This window comes from Akebia trifoliata, chromosome 9 (assembly GCF_017979445.1).
Source record: "Akebia trifoliata isolate Shusen 1 chromosome 9, ASM1797944v1, whole genome shotgun sequence".
In the NCBI taxonomy this organism is placed as follows: Eukaryota; Viridiplantae; Streptophyta; class Magnoliopsida; order Ranunculales; family Lardizabalaceae; genus Akebia; species Akebia trifoliata.
The window spans coordinates 6233055-6253983 of NC_141383.1; the positions used below are offsets into that span (position 1 = coordinate 6233055).

Genomic DNA, 20929 nt, shown 5'->3' on the forward strand with positions numbered 1-20929 from the left:
TAGGTTTGTCGAAGGTTGTAGAGTATGGGTCTATCCTAGTGGTTGTGGACCGTTTCTCCAAATATGCTACATTTATACCGACATTAGCATATTGCTCAACAGAAGAAACAACACATTTATTCGTCAAGCATGTCATCAAGTATTGGGGTGTGCCCAAAAACATCGTTAACGATAGAGATTCAAGATTTACAAGGAAGTTCTAGACTGAATTGTTCAGATTACTTGGGTCTTAGCTTGACTTTTCGACCAGCGGACACCCTCAGACAAATGGGCAGACTGAAAGATTTAATGCCATGTTGGAGGAGTATCTCAGGCATTTTTTCACTGCCAACCAGAAGGATTGGGCCAATCTTATTGATGTCACACAATTCTGTTTCAACCTTCAGAAGAGCTCTTCCTCCAACAAGAGTCCTTTTGAACTTATTACTGGCCAACAACCTTTAACTCCTCATATTATTATTTTACACTATCAGGGACAGTGTCCAATGTCATACAAGTTTACAAAGTTTTGGCAAGACAACAATGAAATTGCCAGATCTTACCTTGAAAAAGTGTTGAAGCGGGTGAAGAAATGGGCTGATGGACATCGTTGATCAGATCGTTTTAAAGTTGGAGACTTAGTTCTACTCAAGACAAATCAGTTAAGAAGGTTCAATCGAGTATAACGAGCACACTGGGGACTACTACAGCGTTATGAAAGTCCAATGCTTATCCTCTCTCGAGTCGACAAGGTCTCCTACAAGCTGAAGTTACCATACTGGTTACGCAACATCCACCCTGTCTTCTATGCCAACTATCTCAAGTCATTCCATGCAGATTCAGCAAATCCAGCACGCAGCATTCCAACACATTCACCTTCTCATTCAGCAATCTAGCCGGAATGTGTTGTCGACAAAGTTCTCACAGAGCGTCAAGTTAGCAGTTGTTCAAGCAAGCAGTAGCACACGGAGTACTTCATCACATGGAAGAACATGCCAGAATGTGATGTATTCTAACACCTAGAGTTTAGGTGTAGCTTACCCCGGAGTCACCCGGGAGCACCTATGTAATACTATGTAAGGCTCACTATGAAGTCATGTTAGCCCCGTGCCAAGGCATATCTGTTAGCTTAGAGGCACATGTCAGCCTCGTGTCAGGGCATATCTGTTAGCTTAGTGGCATTTTTGTAATAAGGGAGTATGACTAGCCTCTTTTTTTTATGTTTCCTTCTGGAAACCTAGGAAAGGAAAGTTATACTCTTTGTACGAAGGGTGTCTAGTGCTTCCTAATCCCCGGCCTACACCCACGTTGACTGAAGCCCTCAAGCCCAGCTCCGTGGAAGTCCCGCATGTTATAGGATCATCTATTGCTTTGTAACGCACATTTATACTTTTGTAATGCGTTACCCCGTGTAATCAATATTATATCAACAAAGTTACCTCCGGACTTTGCTTCGTGTCGCCTCGTTTACTTGTTTGTTAGCTACGTATTGTGGTGTACTATCATTTTTATAAGTTTGCAAGTGGATTTGACCCCCTTGCGCCGCACGACTTCGCTTCGAAAAAATACGGTCGTGACACATCGGTACCTACTGGTCTCTCGATCATTGCATGGTACTCAAAATTTCTTAGGACCTTCAAACCTACTCCTCTACCTTAGTTGGGTTAGAAGAGCCTCCAAATCTTGGTCGACGTAATCGTTGGAAGTTCTGTAGCCACATCCCCAAATTTTTCTGTACTTGAGGTGGGGGAGTTCTCGCAGCCCTCAACGGTACAACCTATAGCCGTGGCTCATGTGGCTTTGGGGGTGAAATAGGGTCGGCCTCTTGTGAAGAAGCTTGGCGTTCCCTCAACTCAGCCACCTCATTGGCTAGTCTAGCATGTGACTCGAGCATCTCTTCCCTAAACTTGTTCTGGGACTCAGTCGTCTGTCCCATAAACAACATCAGCTGCGCTATCGGATCGGGGGTCTGATCTGAAGCCTGTCCCGTTTCTAGTGTATTTCGGCCTCTACCTCTTCCTCGTTTTCTCATCTAGTTTCTGTTCATCAACAACAAGGAATTTATTATCATAAAGCAAGGTCATTCTTATTTAAGAATTAATCGATATCTTAATTAGAAATTTAGTAATAAACACCATTTTAATTACTAACAGGTAAACCTAGGATCCTATTTTAGTCTTACTAAGCTCTATGGACTCTAGACACGGAAGAGCTTCTAATCCCAATACGAAACTACTAATGAGCTTTGATACCATTTGTGGCGTCCTGTCAAACGTTAACCCAAATCCCAAGGTCAAATATCGAGGTAATAGGTGGCACCTCAAAATTTTGACGTGACTCTCTCTATTTATGTTAGCGTTCCACGGAACTCGAAAACCTGATAAATCAAAATCCAACAAATCCTGTGTATAACATATGCCAAAAATATATACGATGCGGAATATGATAAATTTCGGACAACATAAAGCTAGGTCAGAGCGCGCAAAAGGTAAAGATATACAGGATTACAAAAATTTAACCTCACACTAACAGAAACCTAATCCCTCAATCCAAAAGCTATGTACACCTCCTGGACACGGTGACTCCTAGTGGAAATAGTCCCAGTGTTTACCAAGTAGTGGACTCTAGTCGTCGATCTGACCGACCAGATGTTCCTCAACTAATGGCTTAACATTTGTTTCACCAACTGCAAGCTCTATAACTAAAAAAAATATGAAAGGAATGGTGAATAACAATGGTTACTCAGTAAGTTCACAAACAATTCCAACTAATAACCTTACCTAACGTGATCGATAATCATATTGAATCATTTAAAAAATAGGCAAACTTTACAAATTAAACTACGATTAACTGGTACATATAGCCAGGGATGAGTAACTAAATAGTTTAAAATCCCACATAACATCAGTCATCCATACTCATTATACATTTTCTATCTTATGCAAATATAATTGATAACATTGAAATGGTAGACATACTTTCTAGTTTATAATTTAAAATAGAACAATAGATACATACTACACAGTGGTGAAGTAATATAATTAGAAAGTTGGGATTTACAACTGGATTGCTCCCAGTCGGGACATGATGTTACAACATAAATCTGACTTTTAGTTTTTGATTTTGTGGTCGGTCACTGCACTTATCACACTTAGTGACCATTTATCCGGCTCAGGTGGACCGTTTGACGTGACCTTAAACAATGGGTCTCTTTTCGATGTGTCAGAACGTTCAACTACTACTAGATTGTTAGTAATCACTAACCAATCATCTTCGTCTATGCTTATTAGGCGTGCATGTGATTCCCAAAATAAGCACTCTATTCGGATACGACCACCTTTACAATACATGTTCACTGGTAAAGATAAAGAGGAATAGACCCGAATTCTAGTTGTGACTCTACTCTCATACGTGTCTCATACCACGTATGAGCTTAGTTGTCCCTACCGTATATCTTAGGGCAAAATTTAAATAAGAAATTTGATGCTTTCAGCATCAAAAGTAACCAACAAGAGATACTACATTCTATATTCCAAGTCACATCAGAGACGCCTTTCGCATGTAAAATATGAGAAACTTTTTACTACCTCATGGAGAACTATCCTATGGCTAATATAAAACAAGTCAATGCCATTGGGTCATATAACACTTTTAGAAAATCTACTTTAAATTCATAAAGTCAGACTTACCACCTGGACAATAGGTTTCACCCCAATTTTTCCTAACGTCAGAATGAACCTATCCAAAAGGGTGGTATTCCTAATTTTCAAAAATACTATAAGAGGTAATCTTAGCCCAATGCGAATCTTTCTTTGGTTCCACAAGCATCTTACTTTTCACCTCATACGTCTAATCAAAAGGCGATTGTTGTCAATCCTATGATCAACTATTTTCCCCTAGTTGCATAAACAAACTCTGTATTAAAAACAATGATGGCAGAGATGTTAAAGTAACAACAGCAATTTCAGCTTACAACTCTACAAATGCAAAAATTCATGCAAGACCAAGAACAATTGAATCAGAACCAAGCACATTCAATTAACAAGCTTGATGTTCAGCTATGACAATTAACTCTCTCTCTCTTGAGGAAAAAAACAAGGGTAATTTCTAAGCCCAATTATGTTTAACCCAAGAGGAATTGCCCCAAAAGGACATTATGAAATAACAAGTCAATCCTGGCCCTCTAATGACTATGTTCAAGCAGTTCACACATTACATTTTGATAAATTAGTGGATAACCAAGTGCACATGCCTAGTGTGGTCTTAACACAAGAGGATAACCAAAGTGTACATTCAACAGAGGAAGAAAAATAACAAAAAGAAGCTCTTCCAGTAATGGAAAAAGAAATTACCATTCTCAAGGCCCTTTTTCCACATAGATTAGCAGACAATAAAAAAGAAAAGTAATTAGAAGGTATTTTTAAAGTCTTCAAGAATGTTCAGATTAACATCCCTTGTCTAGATGATATCCGCTATATCCCTTCATATGCTAAGTTCCTTAAAGATCTCACTACAATGAAAAGAAAAATACTTGTGCCTAGAGAGGTTACAATGACGGCCCAATCATCCTATCTGATTCAACAGACAATTGCGCTTAAATTCAAGGACCCAAGCTGTCCAACAATTTTTGTGCATATAGGGGACACAATGATTGAGAAATGTCTGCTAGATCTAGAGGCTAATGTGAATCTTCTATCCTTTTCTATTTACAAACAACTAGGTTTGGGGGAACTCAAACCTACAAATATCACTCTCAGCTTAGTAAACAGATTAGTTAAGATTCCCAAAGGGATAGTAGAGGATGTAATAATCAAGGTTAAATACTTTTATTTCCCCGTTGATTTTTTGGTACTTGACATTGAACTTATCATGAAGTTAGACAATCATGTTTCGATCATCTTCGATCGACCATTCTTAGTCACATCTAACGCTGTTATTAGATGTAGAAACGGGTTCATGATCTTAGCCTTTAGAGACATGAAAGTGAAATTGAATATCTTCTACAACAAGTGTCAATCCATTGACCTGGATGATATGGAAGAGGTCAATATGATCGATACATTGGTCAGTAGAACATTCCAAGAAGCGGAGAACATTGACCTGTTAGAAGAGTATTTAGGCTAATTTGACATCGAGTTTGAGGAAGAATAATCTATCAAGGAAGTAAATACCCTCCTAAAATCCATCCCTAAGATAAATTTTGCAAATTTGCAACCTAAAATAGAGAGTATCCCCACCCCTTCAACTCCACCTTCAGTTCGGGAAACTCCTAAACCTGAACTCAAACAGTTGCCTGACATGTTAAAATATGCATTCTTAGGGAAGGTCGAAACCTTCCATGTAATCATATTATAAATACGTAGATTTTGTCATTACGATGAACACATCTACGAAGAATTGGAGTGGTCACCATTCATATTGTAAGTGGGTGTGAATGGTCACCCGATGTATATTTTTCAAAAAATGACATTTTTGGTATTTTTGTGACTCTCGATGGATATGGGGTTGATCAAACCTAAGGATTTGGGTAAGCGGCTCGATTGGAGAAAATGGAAGATGTTAGGCACCATTTTTTTCCCGCCAAGTGACGGTAACCTCTACGCAACTCGATCATTTTGATTTAAAAAAAATGAAAAATAATGTGTCACATGTCGTGCATTTGTACCCTAAGTAGGGATTTATTTTCGGCTCGATCATAGGATCATCTTATTGAAAGAGATGATCCTAATGGATCATTTGCCTTGAGGTCCATTCATCCCAAGTCCATTTGAAACAAAGTGAAGAGAAGAGGGGATGATAGAAGAGGGAGGAGGAGAGGGTAGAGAGAGAGGGGGGTTATTTTTGTTGCACCCACCTTGAAGCTTCAAGATTTTCTTTTCTTTTCTCTCATTCCTTCTTCTTCTTCTATGTCTTCTTGAGTTGAGTCCTTAGTGAGTTATAAGAATGTAACTCTTTAAACTTAGTGTGAGAGAGTAGTGAAGAGATGAGTAAAGAGTTGAGAGTAATGTTTGTGAGACTTAGTAAGAGATTTTTTGTGAGAGTTGAAAACCATTTTTGGGAAGAGGAGGGGGGCTTTTATAGATGTTAGGAGGGTATTTTAGGGGTATAATGGGGTAAAGTGGGAGAAAGTAGAGAATGACATATATTTTAAAGGTGGGGGGTATGAAATTAGGAGTTGGGAGATGGGTAATTATGTAATGAGGGTAAATGGATTGTGTTTTGATCCAAATATTTTAGATCTTACCCAAACCATTTGGGTGGAGTGTTTGATGAGGTGAGATGATGGGTGTTTAAGAGGATGGTTGATTGATTGAGTGGTGTTTGGTTTAAGAGAATGGAGGGTGTAAGAAGGTGGTTGGGAGGGTGAGGGAGATGGTGACATGTTGCAAGATGTGTGAAGGTTAGGGTTTTAGATTTAATTGATGGGAGAGATTGAGAGTTTGATTTGAGAGGATGGGTATAGGTTTAGGTTGTAGAGATGGGTTTATAGGAAATGATGATGGTAGATTAGGGAGAGGTATGATGATGGTAGGTTAGAGGGAGGTGTTTGATTTGAGAGAATAGGGGTTAGGGAGTTATGAGGGTAGGTTAGGGGGAGGTATGGGTTGGAGGTGTTTGATTTGAGAGAATGGAGGTTTATAGGGAGTAATGAGGGTAGGTTAGGGGAGGGTGTAGGTTGATGTGATTTTTTAGAGAAATGTGATGTGGGTAGTTAATTTTTCAGAGAAAAGTGATGGGGTGGGTGATTTGATGAGGAAGGTGAGAGGGGGTGATGACATGTGTCACCTTTTGATGATAAAAAAGTGATTGGTTGATGTGGGTTGTGGTTTGTGGGTTAGAGTTGTGGGTTAGATATGAATTGGATATGGGTTTGGGCATAGGGGCATTGGACTTGGATTTTGGGAAATGTTAGGGGTTTTATGAATTGGTTTGGGGTTATTTTGGATTGGATTTTTTTTAGAGTGGGTAGGTCGTAAGATTTAGGTGATATGGGATTAATTTTAGGTTAGGGGGTAAGGTAAAAAATTGGTTTTTGGAGAATTGAGGGTTCATGGGTCATAGGTGGGCTTAGGTTTTTTCGAATTTGGAGATGGAGAGGTGGAGGGTATAGGAGGTGGTAGGCGTCCCAAGTCTCGTTTTTTAAATTTTCTTTTTTTTTTATGTTTTTGAAATCATTGGTTTGCTCAAAATTTCATGTGTTGGTAAATCGGACTTTTTAGGGCCCATTCGTAAATTTGATCGAAAATTTGTCATTTTCAATTTTGGGAATGGCGCGGTGAATTTTGGGAAAGCATAGGGTAGGCCGAGTCCTTTTGATGGGCATCCTAGACCATTAAGAGGTCTTAGGGGCCTTGATTTGATCAAACTGCCATATTTCGATTGATTTGGGCCTTAGAGGCCCGTTGACAATTTTTATTGAAAAATCTGTATTTTTGAGCCCTTTCGAGTAGGGGCCCATTCAAAATGGGGTGTCTACAGCTGTCCTTCTTTGCAGGAATTGCGTGCAAAGAATTGTAAAGAATAGACTAAACCCCTATTTGTATGGGCTAGAAAAAATTCTGTTGAAACACGATTTCGAATTATCGATTAAATTGATGACGTTTGTAAAAAATGACTACTCAAGCACGGGGTCTGATAGAGTTTTACCTTATTAATTCCTTGATCTCGATGGCGTGAAGCTCGTGTGAAATCTCGGATTTGATGAAAGTTTGATGAGTTTTGAAATTTGGATATTTTTGTTATATTTTAACAAATTGGAGTCAAGTGCAACTCGAAAGGATTTTTGAAATTCTTTTAATTTTTTTGTTTTTTGTTTTTTTTATTGATCTTACTTTATTTCTTCCATAAGTTAACCCTCTCAATTCACGCATTATCCCTTGTAATGACGCCTTTGATCCTGTTGTAACGGTGCTACTCTCCTGCAATATCAACATATTTTTTCGCCCTTCTTGATTCATTATCACACCAATATCTCTAGTTGGCGTGTCACTAGCCATAACACTTGCAAGGCGTTCGCACTGTCGATCTAAGGTAGCAACCCATCGCTTCGCTCCAAATCCAAGGTCAGAGTTAACCAATGTTCTATGCATACTGTGACCTGCTTTGTTATCCACTTCTACATGTTCGACCCATATGACCTTGGAGTAACCCTTTGGTACTTCTTGGATTAAACAACCTGATGGCCTTCTTCGACATCTCAATATCGGGCTAGGACACAAATGATGCAAGAAAACATCGACCACCACTCAAATTCCCTCGGCATGTTATTTATAATACTTTACAAAGAAACTCTTTCAAGTTGGAACCAGAGGTAAAAGGACTTGAAATTCTATTGTCATCACTTGAAGGGCTTCATCTGCTATGCCTAGTGAGTCATGATGCTTTGGATGCTTAGGTGGTGATGAGTCAGGCTACCCGGATTTGTGCTTTGGAGGAACGCCTCGACTCCTTTTTCATTTCTTACAATGATTCTTGATCGACTGTATTGTATTCCCACTTTTTGTATTTTCTTGTCATTATCTGAATGTATGCAAAATGTTGAAAGATTAATGCAAAGAAAATAGGTTTTGTACTTACTTGGCCTCAGGTGTATCTAATGATTTGAAAACTTGAAGTTTTAATAAGTCCTAGATTTTTCATCATCGACCAAAGAGTAGTTTTTTTTTTAATTTTATGAAATGTCTTTATCAAATGAGTATGATAAATTCAAGGTTTGTAAAATCTTTGGTTGTGACGATCTTGGTGTTTTTTCCAACCACAGAGGATATAAATGTCAATTGTTCTTTTGGTTTCTTTAGAGTCATCCCCAATGCCCTAGTATTGGAAGATTGTTATTCGCTTGGACCACAGGTTTTGAGAAAGATTTTGCCGTTTACAGTTTATACTCTTGCGGGTCAGGAGTTCTTCTTTTTTTTTCTTCTTTTCTTATTTTATTATTTTTATTTTTTTTGTTTACCCTTATTGCCCCTGGTGCCAATTACGATTTTCACCAGACCCGATTTCCACGTTTTTGCGCATCGACGTCTTTTTTGAGATTTTTATCGTGCCGATGATTTTGATCTTGTCATTGTCTGATTTTTTTACTCAGAGCGCCCTTTCAGATTTTCACTATGCCCTTTCAGACTATGCTTGTATTTTTCTGGATTTTTTCATTATAATTCTGTTCGAAGTTTCTGTGTCTTTGTGGCTTGGTGACTCAAGTTGAGCTGCGAGATCGACGACTCTACTCTTGTAGTGGCACTCTTTCTTGAGTAATCGATCTAGATTCCCCTCCCGAGTTTGCTGACGACTATTCGTGGTTCGGCAACTCAAGTTGAGCCGCGAGATCAACTACTCAACACTTCGAGTACTCTTTTTTTTCGAATATCCGACCTGGATTCCCCTCTCGAGTCTTCCAACGACTAATAAGACTTTGGAGGTCCGGACCAAGTCGTAAGATCATTGATGCTGCCATTGTCGTTGTGTTGCCCTAGAATATTTTCTGATAAAAAAGGACTTTAAGTAGGACGAAACATCGACTTGGGCTAGTGGTAGTGGAAGCATACAAAAAGATTAAGGTCTGGATGTATTTTGAGTGGTTTGCACATAGGGCTTGTCTATTTTTATTTCGAAAAGGTGATCTATGTCTCCTCCCAGTGTCTCTCGAACTTGTTTAGGCTGGAGATTTGGGTCGAGCTCAGATCAAGTGTCCGAGTTTTTTTGACTTTTTTGATTTTTTTGTATTTTTAGTCGTTCACAGTTTATCCTCATGCTGGCCAAGAGTACTTGATGTTTTGCTTCTTGACCTTTCAGATTTTCTTTTCTTTTGTCTTTTTTTTTTTTTGTAATCTTGTAATTGTTGACTTGCCCCAGTCTTAGGTTGAGAAATGAACGTGATGGCTCAGGTTAACTAAGGTTAGATAATTTGTTTAGTATATCAAGGATGGCCTTTCGTCATCTCAGGATCAGTTCTTAGGTGTAGTATTTCTTGATAGTGTCGGCATTGATCGGTTGCGGGAAGACTTGTCCGTCCATCTCTGTGAGAATTAGAGCTCCTCCCGTCATTACCTTCTGCACGATAAATGGTCCCTCATAGTTCGGTCGAAACTTTTCTCTGGCGTCTTCTTGGATTGGCAAAATTTTCTTTAATACAAGGTCTCCTGGTGAGAAATCTCTAGGCTTGACTTTCATGTTATAGGCACGGGCCATTCGTCGCTGATAGATCTGTCCATGGCAAATAGCTGCAAGGCGTTTTTCTTCAATCAAATTCAGTTGATCAAACCGAGCTTGAATCCATTTAGTTTCATCCAACCCTGCTTCTTTTAAGATTCGGAGGGAAGGGATCTCGACCTCTACAGGTAAAACTGCTTTTATTCCGTAAACCAATGAATACAGAGTTGTCCCAGTCGAAGTTCTGAATGAGGTTCGATAGGCGTGAAGTGCAAAAGACAACATGTCGTACTAATCTTTGTACGTAACTGTCATCTTCTCGATAATTTTTTTGATATTCTTGTTGGCAGCCTCGACTGCTCCGTTCATCTTGGGTCTATAAGGTACAGAGTTATGATGAGTGATCTGGAAGTCTTCGCACATCTTGACCATATCCTTGTTCTTGAAATTTTTGGCGTTATCAGTCACTAGTCCGTTGGGAAGCCCATATCTATAAATAATGTTGTTCTTGACAAACTTCAAGACATTACTTTTTGTGACGTTGGAGCATGAAGCAGCTTCTACCCACTTGGTGAAGTAGTCGATAGCAATTAGAATGAAGCGGTGCCCATTTGCAGCTTTAGGTGAGATTGGCCCGATGACATCCATTCCCCAGAGTAAGAAGGGCCAAGGAGTGGTCATATTATGTAGTTCTGAAGGCGGAGCATTGATCTTGTTGGCGTAGATCTGGCACAGATGGCATTTGCGAACATGCTGATAGTAGTCACTTTCCATTGTTGTCCAGTAATATCTCATCCGTATAATCTTCTTTGCTAGCATGTGACCGTTCATGTGGGGCCCACAGACTCTCCCATGTACAGTCTCAATTAGTCGTCTTGTTTCTACATCTACCACACACCAAAGCAAAACCTCGTGATGCAATTTTTTGTACATGATGCAATTGCTGATGAAGAATTGTCCTGCTAGTTTCTGAATGGTCCTTCTGTCATTAGGCGTTGCATCTGAAGGAAGGATTCGATCTTCAAGATATGCCTTGATGTATGAGTACCATGGTTTTTCTTCAGATTCTTCTACTTCGACGGGTAAGCAATAAGTCGGCTCATCTTGGATTCCAATCTCAATTGGGTCGATGACCAGATCTTCTGAAATACTAATCATGAAAGTAAGCGTAGCTAGTACATCTATGAATTGATTCTTAACTCTTGGCATGTATGTGAATGAGATCCTATCAAACCGTGAGCTTAGTTCCTTTAGATACTCGTGGTAAGGGACCAGTCTCTGTTCCCGAGTCTTTCATTCTCCAGTCGTCTGATAGACTACTAAGTTTGAATCTCCGAAAACATCAATCTCATCTACCTCAAGATCTAGTACTGCTTTCAACCCTGCTATGCATGCTTCGTATTCAGCCTCGTTGTCAGAGCATTGGAATTTCAATCTGGTGGCGATTGGCACATGGGACCCATCTGGTTTGATCAAGACTGTCCCTATTCCGTTTCTTTTCTGATTAGCTGTCCAGTCGAAATACATTTTCCAGTCTGGTTCGTCGTCATCATCCTCAATCTCGGTAAATAGTATGACCTCATCTGGAAAGTTCGTCTTTAATGGCTCGTAATCAGGCAGTGGATGTTCGGCGAGGTGGTCGGCGATGGTTTGTCCTTTGATGGCTTTTTGAGTGACATAGGTGATGTCAAACTCCGATAATAATAGTTGCCATTTTATTGTGCGGCCTGTTAGTGCTGATTTTTCAAATAGGTACTTCAGGGGGTCCATCCTGGTGATAAGCATAGTCGAGTAACTGAGCAAATAATGACGTAGTCGTTGAGATGCCCAGACTAATGCACAACAAGTCTTCTCAAGCATCGAATATTTTGCTTCGTACTCAATAAATTTCTTGCTGAGATAGTAGATGGCATGTTCCTTCCGTCCTGCTTCATCATGTTGCCCTAGCACGCACCCCATCGACATTTCTTGTACTGAGATATACATCAGTAGAGGTCGCCCTGGAGTAGGAGGGACTAAGACTGGTGGATTGAACAGATATTGCTTGATCTTGTCGAATGCCTCCTGACAGTTTTTGTTCCACTTCTTCGGCGTATCTTTCCTTAGTAGCTTGAATACCGGTTCACAGATAGGCGTGAGTTGAGCTATAAATCGGCTGATGTACTGTATTCTCCCTAGAAAGCCCCGAATGTCTTTTTCTGAAACAGGTGCCTTCATTTCGAGGATATACTTAGTTTTTGTCGGATCTATCTCGATACCTCTTCTACTGACGATGAACCCCAGTAGTTTGCCTGATGTCGTCCCGAACACGCACTTTGTCGAATTTAACCTCAAACTGTACTTTCTAAGTCTGTCGAACAACTTCTTCAGATTCACCAGATGGTCTTCTTCAATGTCGGATTTAGCAATCATGTCATCTATGTAGACCTCCATTTCTTTGTGGATCATATCGTGGAATAATACGGTCATTGCCCGTTGGTAAGTCGTCTCTGCGTTTTTCATCCCAATGGCATGACTTTGTAGTGGAAAGTACCCCATGGTATGATAAATGTAGTTTTCTCCTGGTCTTCTTCCGTCATTTTTATCTGATTATAGTCCGAGAAGCCATCCATGAACGAGAACATGCCGTGCCCTATTGTACTATCGACTAGAGTGTCGATATGTGGTAGCGGGAAATCATCCTTAGGACTGGCCTTATTCAAGTCTCGGTAGTCAACACACATACGTACCTTCCCATCTTTCTTGGGTACCGGGATGACGTTAACCAACCACTCCGAGTATGTAGAGATGGCGAGAAATCCTGCTTCGAATTACTTCATGACCTCGTCTTTGACCTTGAGGGTCCATTCTGACTTTAGCCTTCTCAGTTTCTGCTTGATCGGTTTGCTTCCCGAGGTAATTGGCAACTTGTGTACAACGAGATCTGTATCTAACCACGGCATATCTCTGTATGACCATGCGAAGACGTCCTGATAGTTTCGTAAGAGTTCAACCATTGCTTCCTTTTGCTGCGACGTTAACAAAGCTCCGATCTTGACAATTCATGGATCCTCTTCGGTACCAAGATTGATTGAATTTGTATCTTCGATGTTTGGCTGAACACCTCTCTCGTGACGTTTTACCAAGTCTTTGATTTCTTTGGGTGGGTACTCCATTTCGTCCTCAGACTTTTCTTCTATCCCTATGAGGTCGAAGTCGAGTTCAAGATCGAAATCATACTCGTCCCTTTCAAATTCTGTTTTATCTGGGTACTCATTTGACGGAGATAGATCCCTTGAAAACTCTTTTTTTTTTTTTTTTAAATATTTGTTTTTTTACAATTTTGAAAGCTTTTTGATTTTTTTGGTTTTTGAAAATTTTTTGACTTTTTTGATATTTGAGAAATATTTGTTTTTTTTTGTGATTTTCTGGATACCTGAAATAAGAAGAACAATCATGAAAATTTGTTAATAAAGATAGGAAGCCCTCAAAATAGTCTTTACCCCAAGACGAGGGCTCGTTATAATCCTCGGGCAAATTGAAGTTGCCTAACGACATTTTTTTTTAGGCCTCAACAGCCTCAAAAGTTAATGGGAATTCTTCCCAATTGTACAACGTCTCCCCTTCTCTGAGGGGGCGGACGAGATGAGCGACACGGAGTCTAGAAAATATTTTGAAAAAGAAATTACATCAGCACGGAGCTGGCATCGACGCGGAGTCGGTAAAATATTTTGAAAAGAGATTACATCAGCACGGAGCTGGCATTGACACGGAGTCGGTAGAACATTTTGAAAAGAAATTACATCAGCACGGAGCTGGCATCGACACGGAGTCGGCATCAACATGGAGTTGGAAGAACATTTTGAAAAGAAGTTACATCAGCACGGAGCTGGCATCGACACGGAGTCGGTAGAACATTTTGAAAAGAAATTACATCAGCACGGAATTGACATCGATACGGAGTCAAAAAATATTTTGAAAAAGAAATTACATCAGCACGGAGCTGGCATCGACACGGAGTCGGCATCAACATGGAGTTGGAAGAACATTTTAAAAAGAAGTTACATCAGCACGGAGCTGGCATTGACACGGAGTCGGTAGAACATTTTGAAAAGAAATTACATCAGCATGGAATTGACATCGATACGGAGTCGAAAAAATATTTTGAAAAAGAAATTACATCAGCACGGAGCTGGCATCGACACGGAGTCGGTAAAACATTTTGAAAAGTAGTTTCATCAGCACGGGGCTGACATCGACACGGAGTCGGGAAAATATTTTGAAAAAGTAATTTCTGAGATAAATCAAGTTGGAATAACCCATGTTTTTGGTAGCCTCCAATTCAGTTTTCTGAAATCATCGCTGGCCAGGTAGATCTCCAAGGAAGAGACGGCGCACAATGACACTCTTAAATCACCTTATTCCCTGAATAGACGTAGTCTATCCCCCTCGTATCAACAAGATAAGATCTTTCTAGGCACCGACTTTGATCAAGGACTGCAATTGGTGCTTTTCGAAATCTTTTTTTTTTTTGGTTGAAAAAGATTGAATTAATTTGAGTTGATTGATCAATTGTCAGCCTTGTTAGATCATATATAGATCATGGACTTAGTTCAAAATTGGATATGGATCTGGTTTGTAGTGGATTTGGGACTTAGACCTAGTCAAAACAGATCTGGGTTGTGGTCCCAATTGAAATGGATCTGGGTCTTGGACCTAGTTGTAGTGGATCTGGGTCGTAAGCCCAACTGAAATGGGTTTGGGTCTGGGTTGTGAACCCAGTTGTGATGGATCTGGGTCGTGGACCCAGTTGAAATGAATTTAGGTCATAAACCTAGTTAAAAATGGATCTAGGTCTTGGACCCATTTAAAAATGGATCTAGGTTGTGGACCTAGATTGAATGGATCTGGGTCGTGGACCCAGTTGAAAATGGATCTGGGTCCCCAGTTGAAATGGATATGAGTCGTGAACCCAGTTTAAGTGGATCTAGGTCGGGGACCCAATTAAAATGGATTTGGGTCGTGGACCCAGTTTGAATGGATCTGGGTCGTGGACCTAGTTTGAGTGGTGCGGGTCGTGGACCCATTTAAATGGATATGGGTCGTAGACCCATTTTTAATGATTGGTGATGGACGGTAATGGATTTGATTGTAGGTGAGGTTGATAGTGTACCACGTTAGGTGGGGTCAACTTTGATCGATAGAAGGTATGCGAGTTCTGTTTTGATCAAACAAAGAAAAACGGCGAGGAGTAGGCCCTAAGTTTAATTAAAAAATAATTCATTTAAGTATTTTCAAGCCTTAAACATCAAAAGAAAAATAAACTCGAGAACAAAAGTTGTCAAGTCTGTTGTCGGGAACAAAATGAGTAAGAAACAAATTATTATTATTATTATTTTTTTAAAGTTCGTTAGTCCAAAATGAGGCACACATTGCCTCTGGTTTTTGGCTTGGGCAAAAAAAAAGTTACATTTTTTCATTTTTTGTATTTTTAATGATATGCATGACAAAATAAAAAAAAGCTGGTTTTTCCCTTTTTACCAAGGGAATAAGTAAAGAAAATACATACCCCTAAGCCTATACAACTTGCCATTGTGGCTTACAACTTGGGTTTTGAGGCCCGACATCAACTTGTACAATTACAACCTTGCTTGGGGGTCGATGTAACGTTGGAAACTCGTGTCCTAGCATTGTCTAGTCGGACACATGTATGCGGCTTAATAGGTGGCTTTACGGTTACCTGATCTTTAAACCTCGATGCATACCGAAGTACGCACGTCGTTGGTTGGTGATTGGATTTGATGTGTTCATCCCCGACACTTGAAATAACAATCTCAAGCCATAGAACTACTAAACATCGGGGCTAAGTATATTGAGGGTGGGGTGGCTTATGAAGTGGGCTATGCTCGCATGTGTACGTGCCATTTTTTTTTCATTTCTCTTCATCGACCCCCTTAAAAACATGTAACAAAAGCAACATAAGTAAATAAATATTACAATTTGGACTTGAAAGATAAAAAAATAAAAATAAGAAAATAAGAGACAAACAACAAATAAACAATGTTAGTAAACAAACTCTTTTTTTTATTATCAAGAAGACCGAGTTATCACGAGGGGTGAACCATAAGTCCCCAGTGGAGTTGCCAGTTGTAGATACGTGAATTTCGACATTACGACGATCACATCTACGAAGAATTGGAGTCGTCACCATTCATGTTGTAAGTGGGCGTGAATGGTCACCCGATGTACATTTTTCAAAAAATGACATTTTTGGCATTTTAGTGACTCTCGATGGATGAGGGGTTGATCAAACCTAAGGATTCGGGTAAGCGGCTCGGTTGGAGAAAAGGGAAGGTGTTAGGCACAATTTTCTCCCCGCCAAGTGACGGTAACCTCTAAGCAATTCGATCATTTTGATTTTAGAAAAAGTGAAAAATACTGTGTCAAGTGTTGTGCATTTGTACCATAAGTAGGGATTTATTTTCGACTCGATCGTAGGATCATTTCATTGAAAGAGATGATCCCAATGGATCATTTGCCTTGAGGTCCATTCATCCCAAGTCCATTTAAAACAAAGTGAAGAGAAGAGGGGATGATAGAAGAGGGAGAAGGAGAGGGTAGAGAGAGAGGGGGGTTATTTTTGTTGCACCCACCTTGAAGCTTCAAGGTTTTCTTTTCTTTTCTCTCATTCTTTCTTCTTCTTCTGTGTCTTCTTGAGTTGAGTCATTGGTGAGTTATAATAATGTAACTCTTTTGAAGTTAGTGTGAGAGAGTAGTGAAGAGATGAGTTGAGAGTTGAGAGTAATATTTGTGAGACTTAGTAAGAGATTTTTTGTGAGAGTTGGAAACCATTTTTGGGAAGAGGAGGGGGGCTTTTATAGATGTTGGGAGCGTATTTTAGGGGTATAATGGGGTAAAGTAGAGAATGACATATGTTTTAAAGGTGGGGGGTATGAAATTAGGAGTTGGGAGAGGGGTAATTATGTAATGAGGGTAAATGGGTTGTGTTTTGATCCAAATGGTTTGGATCTTACCCAAACCATTTGGGTGGAGTGTTTGGTGAGGTGAGATGATGGGTGTTGAAGAGGGTGGTTGATTGATTGAGTGGTGTTTGGTTTAAGAGAATGGAGGGTGTAAGAAGGTGGTTGGGAGGGTGAGGGAGATGGTGACATGTGACAAGATGTGTGGAGGTTAGGGGTTTAGATTTAATTGATGGGAGAGATTGAGTATTTGATTTGAGAGGATGGATATAGGTTTAGGTTGTAGAGATGAGTTTATAGGAAATGATGATAGTAGATTAGGGAGAGGTATGATGATGGTAGGTTAGAGGATGTGTTTGATTTTAGAAAATAGGGGTTAAGGAGTTATGAGGGTAGGTTAGGGGGAGGTATGGGTTAGAGGTGTTTGATTTGAGAGAATGGAGGTTTATAGGGAGTAATGAGGGTAGATTAGGGGAGGGTGTGGGTTGATATGATTTTTTAAAGAAATGTGATGTGGTTAGTTAATGTTTTAGAGAAAAGTGACGGGGTGGGTGATTTGATGAGGAATGTGAGAGGGGGTGATGGCATGTGTCACCTTTTGATGATAAAAAAAGTGATTGGTTGATGCGGGTTGTGGTTTATGGGTCAGAGTTGTGGGTTAGATATAAATTGGATATGGGTTTAGGCTTAGGGGCATGGGGCTTGGGTTTTGGGAAATGTTAGGGGTTTTATGAATTGGTTTGGGGTTATTTTGGATTGGGTTTTTTTTAGGGTGGGTAGGTCGTTTGATTTAGGTGATATGGGATTAATTTTAGGTTAGGGGGTAAGGTGGGAAATTGATTTTTGGAGAATTGAGGGTTCATGGGCCATAGGTGGGCTTAGGTTTTTTCGAATTTGGAGATGGAGAGGTGGAGGGTATAGGAGGTGGTAGGCGTCCCAAGTCTCATTTTTTAATTTTATTTATTTATTTTTGATGTTTTTGAAATCATTGGTTTGCTCAAAATGCCACGTGTTGGCAAATCGGGCTTTTTAGGGCCCGTTGGTAAATTTGATTGAGAATTCGTCATTTTCGATTTTGGGAATGGCGCGGTGAATATTGAGAAAGCGTAGGGTAAGCCGAGTCTTTTTGGTGGGCCTCCTAGACCATTAAGAGGTCTTAGGGGCTTTGATTCGATCAAATTGCCATATTTCGATTGATTTGGGCCCTAGAGACCCGTTGGCAATTTTTATTGAAAAATTTGTATTTTTGGGCCCTTTCGAGTAGGGGCCCATTCAAATTGGGGTGTCTACACATATCACCTGACTTAAAAAAGTCTCAAATAGAGCAGTTACTAGAGGTTCTACGTGAACATAAGGAAGCTATTGGTTGGACTATAGATGGATTTTTCAAATTATGCACCAAATACACTTCGAGGACAACTACAAACCATCGAGAGAACCACAAAGGAGACTGAATCCGATCTTATAAAATGTTGTTTGAGGAGAAGTCCTCAAATTGTTAGATGCGGGTATTATATACCTCATCTCAGATAGTGAATGGGTAAATCTAGTTCAAGTGGTCCCAAAGAAATTCAGTGTCACTATTGAGACCACCAAGGATAATGAACTAGCACCAACTCGCATCCAAACTGGGTAGCGAGTTTGTATAGACCACATGAAGTTGAACTTAATGACACGAAAATATCATTTCCCTCTTACATTCATAGATCAAATGCTAGAACACCTGGCTGGACACGTCTACTACTATTTTCTTGATAGATATTTGGGGTATAATCATATTCATATCGCCCCTGAAGATCAAGAAAAAACAACTTGCGCGTGTCCCTTTAGGACTTTTGCCTATCGAGGTATGCTATTTGGGCTTTGCAATGCTCATGCAACCTTTCAACGATGTATGTTGAGCATTTTCTCCGATATGATAGAAAAATTTCTTGAAGTCTTTATGGATGACTTTTCAGTCTTCAGCTCTAGCTTCGACAATTGCTTACATCACCTAAAATTAATCTTAACTAGATGTCGCGGAAATAATTTGGTGTTAAATTGGGAGAAGTGCCATTTCATGGTCACTTCCAGGATTATGTTGGGACACATCATATCCCACAAGGGGATTGTGGTAGATAAGGAAAAAATTGATCTTATCACTAATCTACCTCTCCCTAAAATTATGAAGGAAGTTCGTTTTTCGTAGAGCACGCAGGCTTTTACAGGCGTTTCTTTTCCAAATCTCTGTGTGACTTATTATCTAAAAACGCAAACTTTGAACTCTCTACCGCTTGTTTAAACACATTGGAAAAACTCAAAACTGAGTTGATGACATCACCTATCATTTAACCACCGAACTGGAATATGCCATTTGAAGTGATGTGTGATGCTTCAGACTACGCAATAGGTGTTGTATTGGGACAACAAGTTGACAAACTCCCCCATGTCATCAAGTACACGAGTAAAACGCTAAACAATGCCAAATTCAACTACTCCACAACTGAAAAAAAAGTTATTAGTAATAGTCTTTGCTCTGGAAAAATTCCGTTCCTATTTAATAGGATCCAAGGTTATAATCTTCACTGACCATGCAACACTGAAGTACCTTCTCTCCAAGAAGGATGCTAAAGCAAGGTTAATCCGATGGATTATCTTATTGCAAGAATTTGATCTCGAAATCCAAGATAAGAAAGGATGCAAGAATGTGGTTGCAGACCACTTATCCAGACTGGTAATTGAAATAAGTTCTGACTCCCTCCCAATCTTTGAGAATATTCCAGATGAACAACTAATGTCTATCTCCAGTCTGGATACACTTTGGTATGCTGACATTATCAATTACTTGGTGATTGGGCAAACAACTACCTAATGGAAGAAACAAGAGAGGATGAGATTCCTCACCCAAACTAAGTAATTTATCAAGGCGATCCATACTTATTTAAGTACTACCCAAATCAAATAATTCGTTGGTGCATTTCTAACCATGATTAGAAACATATACTCGATTTCTGCCACAACCATGCTTGTGGTGGACATTTTGGAGGTAAGAAAACAACAGTAAAAGTGTTGCAATGTGCTTTCTACTGGCCAACACTTTTTCATGATGCCCACATCTTCGTTTAGTCATGTCATCAATGCCAACGTTTAGGTAAGATTAGTCGAAGAAATGAAATGCCCAAACAATCCATTCTGATCATCGAAATCTTTGATTTTTGGGGCACTGATTTCATGGGACCCTCACCCATTTCACACAGATTCCAATATATCCTAGTCGCGGTCGACTACATGTTTAAATGGGTAAAAGCAACAGCGTATCGAACCAGCAACTACAAAGTCATTGTGAACTTTCTTAAAAATATCATATTTGCTCATTTTGGTACTTTAAGGGTAATCATTAACGATGGAAGTAATCACTTCTACAATCAAGTTTTTGAAAGTCTCATGCGTAAATACGTTATTACTCACAAGGTCACCACTCCGTATCACTCTCAAACGAGTGGACAAGTCAAAATATCCAATCATGAAGTTAAAACCATTATTGAGAAATGCCTTGTGGGCCTATTGTATTGTTTTCAAAACTCCGATCGGCATGTCTCCCTATGGTCTCATCTTGGGAAAAGCATGTCACCTTCCGATAGAACTCGAATACTACACGTATTGGGCTATAAAACATCTCAACTTTGATATTGCCAAAGTAGGAGAACACAAAAAACTTCAACTCTCGGAGTTTGAAGAATTGTGTAACGATGCATATGATAGTACTAAATTGTACAAGGATCGTAAAAAAGGCCTGGCATTACAAATACATTCAAAGAAAATCTTTTCAAGTATGTCAACAAGTATTGCTCTATAAGTCTCGC

The 20929-nt window shown here is 39.6% G+C and overlaps 1 protein-coding gene across 1 annotated transcript; it reads left to right on the forward strand.

Annotated features, from left to right (window-relative positions):
* Positions 1–4530: 4530 nt before the first annotated feature.
* On the forward strand, positions 4531–5103 carry LOC147394207 (uncharacterized). The gene has a single exon (XM_086453243.1). It carries the CDS (start codon positions 4531–4533, stop codon positions 5101–5103), a length of 573 nt encoding a protein of 190 aa, XP_086309369.1.
* Positions 5104–20929: the final 15826 nt, after the last annotated feature.

Excerpts from the sequence above, each read along its gene's own strand:
- LOC147394207 (XM_086453243.1), top strand. The coding sequence starts at position 4,531 with ATGACGGCCCAATCATCCTATCTGATTCAACAGACAATTGCGCTTAAA.